The sequence below is a fragment of the Tachysurus fulvidraco genome, chromosome 11 (assembly GCF_022655615.1).
Source record: "Tachysurus fulvidraco isolate hzauxx_2018 chromosome 11, HZAU_PFXX_2.0, whole genome shotgun sequence".
Classification (NCBI taxonomy): Eukaryota; Metazoa; Chordata; class Actinopteri; order Siluriformes; family Bagridae; genus Tachysurus; species Tachysurus fulvidraco.
In genome coordinates, this window is record NC_062528.1 from 21124956 (window position 1) to 21134955 (window position 10000).

The following is a 10000-nucleotide window of genomic DNA, read 5'->3' on the forward strand; positions in this document are numbered from 1 at the left end:
GTCAGAGGGAAGAACTGATTCAGATTCTGTGAGCTGGAGTGGCGTGGAGATGAACACATGACGCTCACGTCTCACCTGTGTGTGTGTGTGTGTGTGTGTGTGTGTGTGTGTGTGTGTGTGTGTGTGTGTGTGTGTGTGTGTGTGTGTGTGTGTTATGATAAATATTAAACGCTGCTTTCCAACAGGATGCAATGCGATCGTTTGACTTCCTGAACAACGTGGGGTCGCCCGAGCTCAAGCACACGTCCGAGGACGAGCTGCAGATGGAAACGCCGCGGCTGGAGCTCATGGCTGTCCAGAAGCACAGAGAGATCAGGTGATGCCTTTGTTTTTCTCACAGAACCTCACCAATGACAACAGTTTGATTTATGAAGTTATTCATGCCCTTAATGTATTGACTTTTTAGGGGTGAGGAAGAGGAGGATGAAGAGGAGGAGCAGTTCCACTTCAGCCTCAGAAACTTTAAATGTATCGCAGTGTTGGGACGTGGCCATTTTGGAAAGGTAATAGAAATAGAAACATTTTCTGTTCTAAAACTTGAGGTTCTCCTCCTGTGTGTTCTACCTCCCCTCTAATCTCATTCTCCTCCAGTGTTCTCCTCATCTAATGTTCTCCTCCTGTGTGTTCTACCTCTCCTCTAATGTTCTCCTCCTGTGTGTTCTACCTCCCCTCTAATCTCATTCTCCTCCAGTGTTCTCCTCATCTAATGTTCTCCTCCTGTGTGTTCTACCTCTCCTCTAATGTTCTCCTCCTGTGTGTTCTACCTCCCCTCTAATCTCATTCTCCTCATCTAATGTTCTCCTCCTGTGTGTTCTACCTCTCCTCTAATGTTCTCCTCCTGTATGTTCTACCTCTCCTCTAATGTTCTCCTCCTGTGTGTTCTACCTCTCCTCTAATCTTCTCCTCCTCTAGTGTACTTCACCTCTAATGTTCTCCTCCTCTTCTAATGGTCTCCTCCAGTGTTCTCCTCCTCTAATGTTCTCCTCCTCTAATGGTCTCCTCCAGTGTTCTCCTCCTCTGATTTTCTCCTCCTCTAGTGTTCTCCTCCTCTAATGTTCTCCTCCTCTAGTGTTCTCCTCCTCTAATGGTCTCCTCCTCTAGTGTTCTCCTCCTCTTGTGTTCTCCTCCTCTTGTGTTCTCCTCCTCTAATGTTCTCCTCCTCTAATGGTCTCCTCTAGTGTTCTCCTCCTCTAATGGTCTCCTCTAGTGTTCTCCTCCTCTAATGGTCTCCTCTAGTGTTCTCCTCCTCTAATGGTCTCCTCCAGTGTTCTCCTCCTCTAGTGTTCTCCTCCTCTTGTGTTCTCCTCCTCTAATGTTCTCCTCCTCTAATGGTCTCCTCTAGTGTTCTCCTCCTCTAATGGTCTCCTCCAGTGTTCTCCTCCTCTAGTGTTCTCCTCCTCTTGTGTTCTCCTCCTCTAATGTTCTCCTCCTCTAATGGTCTCCTCTAGTGTTCTCCTCCTCTAATGGTCTCCTCCAGTGTTCTCCTCCTCTAGTGTTCTCCTCCTCTTGTGTTCTCCTCCTCTAATGGTCTCCTCTAGTGTTCTCCTCCTCTAATGGTCTCCTCTAGTGTTCTCCTCCTCTAATGGTCTCCTCCAGTGTTCTCCTCCTCTAATGTTCTCCTCCTCTAGTGTTCTCCTCCTCTAATGTTCTCCTCTTCTAATGTTCTCCTTCTTGTGTTGACAGAGAGGTGATCTCAGTCTGTTTAAGAATATACTCTAGTGAGGAAGTGAGTCGACTCTGAGTCGACTGCGTGAATCATATCAAGTGCCATATGTTTTGGATTGTAACTTTTTCTTTTTAAATCACAGCTTGGTCTTTTTCTTGCTTTCTTTTATTTTCGTTCTTCCATTTTAGTTTACCATCTAAATGCTCCAGGTTATTACTCGGTAAAGCAGAAGGTTCCTTTCTTACGTGGTTGTGTCTTGTTCCACAGGTGTTATTAGCTGAGTACAGCATCACAGGAGAGATGTTCGCCATCAAGGCCCTGAAGAAAAGAGACATTGTGGCTCGTGATGAAGTCGACAGGTGGGAGATAAATGTGTTATTTCTGAGATTGTGAGATTTCTATGTCAGTTACGGTGCTGAAGCTCGGCGTGTTTTCCGTACAGCCTGATGTGTGAGAAGAGGATCTTCGAGACGGTGAACAGTGTTCGGCACCCGTTCCTCGTCAACCTGTTCGCCTGCTTCCAGACTAAAGAGCACGTGTGTTTTGTGATGGAGTACGCAGCAGGTGGAGACCTCATGATGCACATCCACGCTGACGTCTTCTCGGAACCGTGTGCCATGTGAGTGCTTACGATCAGGGGCTCTTGGAGACGGGGGCTCTTAAAAATTATCAGGATGACACGGGGACTCTTGGAATCAGTGACTCTAAGACACAGGCTCTCTGAGTCGGGGGCTCTTAATATCGCCTGCATGACATAGTGACTCTCAGACACAGGGACTCAGAGTCGGGGGCTCTTAATATCGCCTGCAGGACATAGTGACTCTCAGACACAGGGACTCAGCAGCTTAGTCAGTTATCTTTTGTAGGGCTCTGGTGTAATCTAACACGGCTTCCACACTTGCTGTTAGGCAGCAGAATGTGTCATTCATGTTAACTTAAAGCAGCCACAAGATACTAAAGTATGTTAATGAACAGTAATGTGTCTGTGGGATGGAGGAGATTTCTGTTCTGAACAATAAACTGACCAAGCACTCACCTGTCGCACTCGCACTCACCTGTCGCACTTACAGTACACTCACCTGTCGCACTTACAGTACACTCACCTGTCGCACTTACAGTACACTCACCTGTCGCACTCACACTCACCTGTCGCACTTACAGTACACTCACCTGTCGCACTTACAGTACACTCACCTGTCGCACTCACACTCACCTGTCGCACTTACAGTACACTCACCTGTCGCACTCACACTCACCTGTCGCACTTACAGAACACTCACCTGTCGCACTTACAGTACACTCACCTGTCACACTTACAGTACACTCACCTGTCACACTTACAGTACACTCACCTGTCGCACTCACACTCACCTGTCGCACTTACAGAACACTCACCTGTCGCACTTACAGTACACTCACCTGTCGCACTTACAGTACACTCACCTGTCGCACTTACAGTACACTCACCTGTCGCACTTACAGTACACTCACCTGTCGCACTCACACTCACCTGTCGCACTCACACTCACCTGTCGCACTCACACTCACCTGTCGCACTTGTCAGCATCATTAGCTTTATAGCTTCACTTCATCACAAAAAGAAATGTCTTAAACTCACTCTTCATCTTTTCTCCCGTTTCCTCCGGCAGGTTTTATGCAGCTTGTGTTGTCCTGGGGTTGCAGTTTTTACACGAGCACAGGATTGTGTACAGGTAATTAAAGTTTCCTGTATGTTTCTGCACCGTTATCTGTGTTTACTGTTTGTTTCCTGTGGAAATAATGCCAGTGAAATGTAACCTCAGAGATCTGAAGCTGGATAATTTACTGCTGGATACAGAGGGTTACGTGAAAATCGCAGACTTCGGTCTTTGTAAAGAAGGTAAGAGAAAGTGTGTGTTTATTCACTCGGTACAATACAGACTTGGATGAACAGAGTCCCCATTAACTCTGTGTGTGTGTGTGTGTGTGTGTGTGTGTGTGTGTGTGTGTGTGTGTGTGTGTGTGTGTGTGTGTTAGGAATGGGCTTCCGGGATAGGACGAGTACTTTTTGTGGTACACCTGAGTTCCTGGCCCCTGAGGTGCTCACAGAGACGTCATACACCCGCGCTGTGGACTGGTGGGGGCTCGGAGTGCTCATCTTCGAGATGCTGGTTGGCGAGGTCAGGCTACACACACACACACACACACTCCATATAGTGCTGTTAAAATAATGACAAACAAAAGGTCCTACATTTCATTCATTTACACTTATATTTTGGAACGTTCCTCTCTCACACCTACATTACAGCAGCTATAAACAGTCCTTCCCTCACCAGCTTCTCTTTACTCTTGATGTTTTGTTTTTGTTGTTACCGAGAAACCGCAAAGTACCACAAGTCCTGAGCTGTCGCTATAGAAACGATAATAGGATAGAATGAGCACTACTGACCAATCAGAGTCCAGAACTCCTAAGCACTGTGGTAAAAATGGTTCTAATACAATAATAGACCTGTGTTAGAGTTTAGCTAAATAAATGTTAGCCAAGTGACTCAGGTGAGTTCAGTTTTCTTTAAATTTTAATGAAGAATTATTTAGAAAAACTGATTGGTCCACGCCTCACCGTGTCGTCCCCCCGCAGTCTCCGTTTCCCGGTGATGATGAAGAAGAGGTGTTCGACAGCATTGTGAACGATGAAGTGCGCTACCCGAGGTTCCTCTCCACAGAATCCATCTCCATCATGAGGAGGGTGAGTGACATGAACGTTGTGTTCATCACACCAGCCTGGTTTACACTGAGCATCATCACCGTAACGTTTACCATCTCATGCAGCTGCTGAGGCGGAATCCCGAGCGGCGTCTGGGAGGAGGAGAGCGCGATGCAGAGGAGGTCAAGAAGCATCTGTTCTTCCGTGTGAGTGAATATCTTTATATTTATTTACACAACCCACAGTTTGTTTGTTTTTTCTCTGCGTTTCGTCACTCGTTCCAGCCACATTTGAATTAAGATCTTTTGTGAGAATGAGATCAGACAAACAAATGGAGGGAGATTTCCCTGCCTGTGATTCACCTGTGACCGAGTAAAGCACAAGGAGTCACAAGGAGTGTATTTTGTGTATTGTCTTGTGACCTTTTGTCTGCACTGTCTTGTCTGTCTTGTTTGTATTGTCCCGCACTGTCTTGTATGTCTTGTCCTGCACTGTTTGCACCAGGTTACACAGTTGCACTTTATGTGGCTAGAGCCCTATTCGGACGGGATTAGTTTTACGTGGGGACGTAATGCAATTTTACCTCAGGACGTCTGTAATATTAATTGGCCAATTCGCACGGGACAAGACATCTCAGTAAAACTAGCAGAAGTGGGAGGGGTAACTCGCTTTACGCACCACAGTAACCTCCTTGTCGTCATGTGCGTATGACGTCGCTTCCTCTTATCACGTGCGCCCCCATGCTTGAAAAACGCGCCAAAAACTACTCTTAAACAGGAAATGACGGAATTTTACCGTACATATTTACAGCGGGTCTATTCGGACGGGATTAGTATTACCTGAGGTAATTTTTCCGGACCTTTTTACAGAAGGTAAAAGTCGCCGTAATCTTTAATGACATTGTCCGTAATGATTACCGAGATGGCACATTCGGACGGGACTAAAATCACGGAGAACCTCTGGTAATAATTACTTTACCCCACCGTCCCCACGTAGAACTAGTCCCGTCCGAATAGTGCTTAAGACTACTTACATGTCCTTAGCCCTGTCTTTGTTTTATGTAGCACCCTGATCCTGGAGAAACATTCTCATTTCACTGTGTACTGAAACAGCTATATATGGTTGTAATTACAATAAAAGCTTGACTTGATTTGACTCGACTCGACTCCCACTACAGGATCTTGAGTCTATCCTGGGAACGCTGAGCATGAGGCAGGAATACAGTCCCAAAGCAACACACACACACACACACACAGAGGCAATTTAAGGAATGGAATGCAAAGTGAAGGAATAGGATGGGAGAAAGGAAAAGAAGAAAACATCTAGAAAGGAAAAAAATGAAATGAACGTAGAGAAAGGAAGGAGGAATGAATGAATACATTTACATTTACAGCATGTGACAGACGCCCTTATCCAGAGCGGCGTACATAAGTGCTTAAATCTCTAACACTGAATACATTAATGCTGCTCACTAGGTTACATACTTAAGATACCATGAGTTTAAAACATTTGTTCAAAGTTACAATGAAAAAGTGTCAAATGTTGTGAATAGATAAAGAATGTGAAGGAAAGGGAAAAAAGCAAGCATGGGAAGAGAGAAAGAAATGACATGAAGAGAGTAAGGAGAGAAATAAGTCAAATTAAATTAAAGGAAAGAGAGGAAGAAGATAAAAGAAAGGGATGATGAAAGGAAAAAGAAAAGTAAGGAAACGGATGAGAGAAGGTAAGAAAATATTTCCATATAAACTTGCATATTTCCTCTACACTTTTGCATTCAGAACGTCGTGTCACTGTCTCGATGGTACAACAAACTGTAATTAACACTTGTTAGCTAAACGACGAGAGCCAAAGTAGGAAGAACTTCCTAAATTCCGGAAGAAAATGAGCTAAGCGGAGAAATATCTTTGTGTTGCGTTAAACACTGACGCTCTTCCTGCACTGTTCAATCCTCCAGAACATCGACTGGAGCAGACTGCTGGCGAAGAAAGTGAAGCCTCCGTTTGTGCCGACGATCCAGGGAACGAGCGACGTCAGCAACTTCGACGACGAGTTCACGTCAGAGGCGCCGGTGTTGACCCCGCCGCGAGATCCACGCCCACTGAGCCGGGACGAGCAGGAGATGTTCGCTGACTTCGACTACATCGCCGACTGGTGTTAGCGACCACACACGCTCACACGGACCCTGCTATTAACCACTGTGAACACGGATCAACTTCCGCCTCCTGTTCCTCTCTCACACACAGGACGCTTTAAATCCAGCCAGAACCTTCTCCTCGAGGAGCAGCATTTAAAACGCACACACTTCACGAAGGAGGACGCGAGTCCCGAATTTCTACACACCCTCTTCCTGAAGGGAAGGAAACGCTGACAATTTAATGTTTCCATAGTAACGATATTGAATACCGTGATAAATGTGCAGGAGTGTATATACCACTACAGGCTCCGCCCACTCGTACACTGTTACAGCATGCTACGTACGCTACACGCGTCCTGATTTCACTAAGTCCAATTCACAGGAAATAAATTAAAATTCAACAGTTCAAATAACTGGCTAATGGTTATAATTATGCAATAAGGTCAAAGTTAACATGATAGCCAAACTAGTCATTGATCAATTCTTTAATATTTAGCCACACTTTTGCTAGCTTAATAGTAAATTTGTTGTAAAGTTGTAACCCTGACGTTAACTTTTGACTTAAGTTTTCTGAACATTACATCAGAAGATTACTACTAAGAGAGCGAGCTTGCTAACACCTAGCTAGAAGATTTGATTTTGATAGTTAGCCTGTTGTTGCTAGCGGTTTCTTTAATTGGCTGATGCTAGTCCAGATTTGTTTAGATTACATACAAAAGAGTTGTGTGTATGAACATTATATTTAATATTTATTTACTAGTGCACTATTGATAAATAAATCATTTCTTGAAGTATCCCATAACACACCGCAGCAGGTTGGAACCTGAAATCTATAAAGAACCCCAGTTAATATGGTGGTATGAAACTAGCTAAAAAATTTAGCTAGCTAAAATTGAACGTTCAGGTTGCTAGCTAGTCAGTCTGGAGTGGCGATTAGTTTAGCGTCCTAAATAAAAGTAACCTCAGTCTCGTTGACGCAGGAACGTGAACTTAGCGAAATCAGAACGTCGATAACGGATGTACTCCAGATGTCAGAAATAAATGATTAGCAGACAGTGATGTATGCAAATATAATATTTAAGCAAATGATCAAATATGTTTTGGATGATGATGATGATACTGTGAACCTCTCTGTCCTCAAGTCGGACGAGAACGATCACGTACGGGGAAGGGGGTGGGCAAAATATTGTACAGAACAAAATATTGTCAATAAACATAGCTCTGTGGTGTTAACCTAATAAAAATCCATGAAATTCTGAGACAATCCCAAATGTTTGCAATCTCTTCCCATCCCTCTCCTGACAAACCCACACCATTCTATTTTTTTTTATAATGTAATGGTGTACGAGAATGCTGTACGGACCTGAAGCTCATCTGTGTTTTAATCTCCTCCAACAGGCTGCAACTCACTCTCTCTGTCTCTACTTTTTAAAACTATTTTCCATTAAATTTTGTTTTCTCATGTAGAATCATCTCATGATTCAAAATGCAGCTTTTAACATGATTTGTAAAACCTTTAAATGTAACAATTTACGACACTATCGCCACCTGCTGGACGGGGGACTTTCAAACAGTTTTGTTTCTGAACAGAAACGTTAATAATAAACTGCGTGTGGACGGAGATGTTTTCAGAAGGGTTCGTGTAGATAGAGATGTTCCTGGTAACGGAGGCGTCCTTGTTCACACCTTTCACTGTTTGCGTGCATGAAAATGTATTTTTTCCCCTCATGAACAGGATGGTTTTGAAACAAAGTCTGTATATACATGTGAACAGGGCCTTAGATGTAGATCCAAAAACTAGACACTGGATGTGCTTTTCTGAAAAGCATTTATTGTTTTAAATTACTAAATACAATGCAGACACACTAAACAAAATAACTCGCTCGTTCGCTACAAAAGAAAATGTTTACAGTATGAAACTGGTTTATTCACCAATTAAATTCTCACGTGAATTATGTACAGTTATATATACACACAAATGAAATGCAGATCACTACGGTCTAAACTCCGGTAGCATTAAACCGTGGAATGTGTCTCCTGTATGCACTCGGTTACAAAAATCACCACCACGTTGAAAGAGCAAAATCTTCTCAATCAAATAGAAAAGAAAACCAGAATAGAAAGGACTGTGTGTGTGTGTTTCACAGCTGAGGCAGTTTATCTACTGGTGTATCGAACTTGAAGTCTGGAGGGAAGAGGTCAGCGGCACGTGGGTAGATGAGACGATACGACTGGCGGATGGTGACGTCGGCTACTCCGGCTATATCTCCAATTTCTGTACAGGAACAAAAATCAATCTTAATCAGTGTTCGCTCTGGTATTTAACACGTCATCATATCAACTGCATCATATCAACTCCATGTGAATGAACTGTTGCTATGGAAACAACAAAGTGCATTAATATAAACCAGCACTACTGTCAGCGACCAATCAGAACTCGGCAGCATTGTGGTCGCATGATGTCACAACGGTTCGACTCTTAGACCAGAGAAACCGGCGTCTACAGCAGAAGAACCTGGATCACAATTTAAAAAGAACTCTTAATGAGCCTGACCTTTCTGAGTCTTCTTCTCAGCAGAGGCCTGAGATGCCATGTAGATGGCGGCAGCAGCCACGCTGATGGGGCTGCGTCCCGGGACCAGGTCGAGCTCCACGGCCTTCCTGGCGATGAAGGTGGCTGCCATCTGCACCTGCTTCGGAAGGCCCAGGTTGGAGCAGAAACGAGACATGAAGTCTCCGGTGGTGATGAGGTCCACGCTCGTCTCCAGGGCCTTCAGGATGAGTTTAAAGCAGCGGCCGATCTCCTTCTTAGAAATCCGGGACACAGCGCAGATTTCTGGAACAGGAGGAATTACAGAGAATGTTAATGCTAAAAAAAAAAAAGGGTCTGAATATCTGTTCCTATTTTGTTAATTAGTGCTAATGCTCAAAACAAATACTAATGAGATCCAACTCAAGAAATTGGAAAAGCAACACCAAGATAGCAGCAGATTTCTCACAGTAATTCTACTCTTGCTTGTGTAAAAAGGCTTAAACGCCTCTGAATACAAGTATTCAAACATATCATGATGGATAGAGGCAAAGACCTTCACAACAAGATCGTTGGGCTACATAGTACCGGCCTTGGTTACTGACAGAATTCATCTGTCATTTAAGGTGCTTTAAAGTCATCAATGAAGCACCATTATACAGCAAGTGGTTGGAACATCACTCCAACATCAAGTGACCACATGCAGGAGTCACAGTTAGTCAGAAAAGAGACAAAAGAGCTCTAGAAAGACGTAGAGGCAGCAATGACAATGACAATGACAATGACAAACACACACACACACACACACACACCCACCCCCACCCACCCTGGGGTGAGTGTCCATGAAGGCCGTAGCCATGTTTCTGGAGCTTTTTCCCTAATAAACACATGTCGTGTACAAGAGCTTCCAACCAATCAGCACTGCGCACAAGCTGCTGTTCAATGAGCATAGTGCAGCATCCATACTAATGACAGCAGCTACTGAGC

At 44.1% G+C, this 10000-nt stretch overlaps 3 protein-coding genes across 3 annotated transcripts in view; 1 reads left to right on the forward strand and 2 right to left on the reverse strand.

Annotated features, from left to right (window-relative positions):
- pkn2a (protein kinase N2a) overlaps positions 1 to 7742 on the forward strand; it is a 26820-nt gene extending 19078 nt beyond the window's left edge. Inside the window, exons 13-22 of the mRNA XM_027150547.2 lie at positions 186 to 316; positions 407 to 503; positions 1934 to 2025; positions 2109 to 2285; positions 3316 to 3378; positions 3469 to 3545; positions 3683 to 3825; positions 4284 to 4391; positions 4475 to 4555; positions 6304 to 7742. Coding sequence (XP_027006348.2) covers positions 186 to 316; positions 407 to 503; positions 1934 to 2025; positions 2109 to 2285; positions 3316 to 3378; positions 3469 to 3545; positions 3683 to 3825; positions 4284 to 4391; positions 4475 to 4555; positions 6304 to 6507 — 1173 coding nt within the window. The 3' untranslated portion in view covers positions 6508 to 7742. The remainder of the gene's footprint in view (positions 1 to 185; positions 317 to 406; positions 504 to 1933; positions 2026 to 2108; positions 2286 to 3315; positions 3379 to 3468; positions 3546 to 3682; positions 3826 to 4283; positions 4392 to 4474; positions 4556 to 6303) is intronic.
- The window catches only part of LOC113645130 (tripartite motif-containing protein 16-like), a 664889-nt gene that overhangs the window by 143108 nt on the left and 511781 nt on the right, over positions 1 to 10000 (reverse strand). The window lies entirely within an intron of this gene.
- Positions 8295 to 10000, reverse strand: part of gtf2b (general transcription factor IIB) — a 10441-nt gene continuing 8735 nt past the window's right edge. The window contains exons 6-7 of the mRNA XM_027150548.2: positions 9038 to 9319; positions 8295 to 8758 (exon numbers count right to left, since the gene is read on the reverse strand). Of these exons, the coding sequence (XP_027006349.1) occupies positions 8625 to 8758; positions 9038 to 9319 (416 nt within the window). The 3' untranslated portion in view covers positions 8295 to 8624. The remainder of the gene's footprint in view (positions 8759 to 9037; positions 9320 to 10000) is intronic.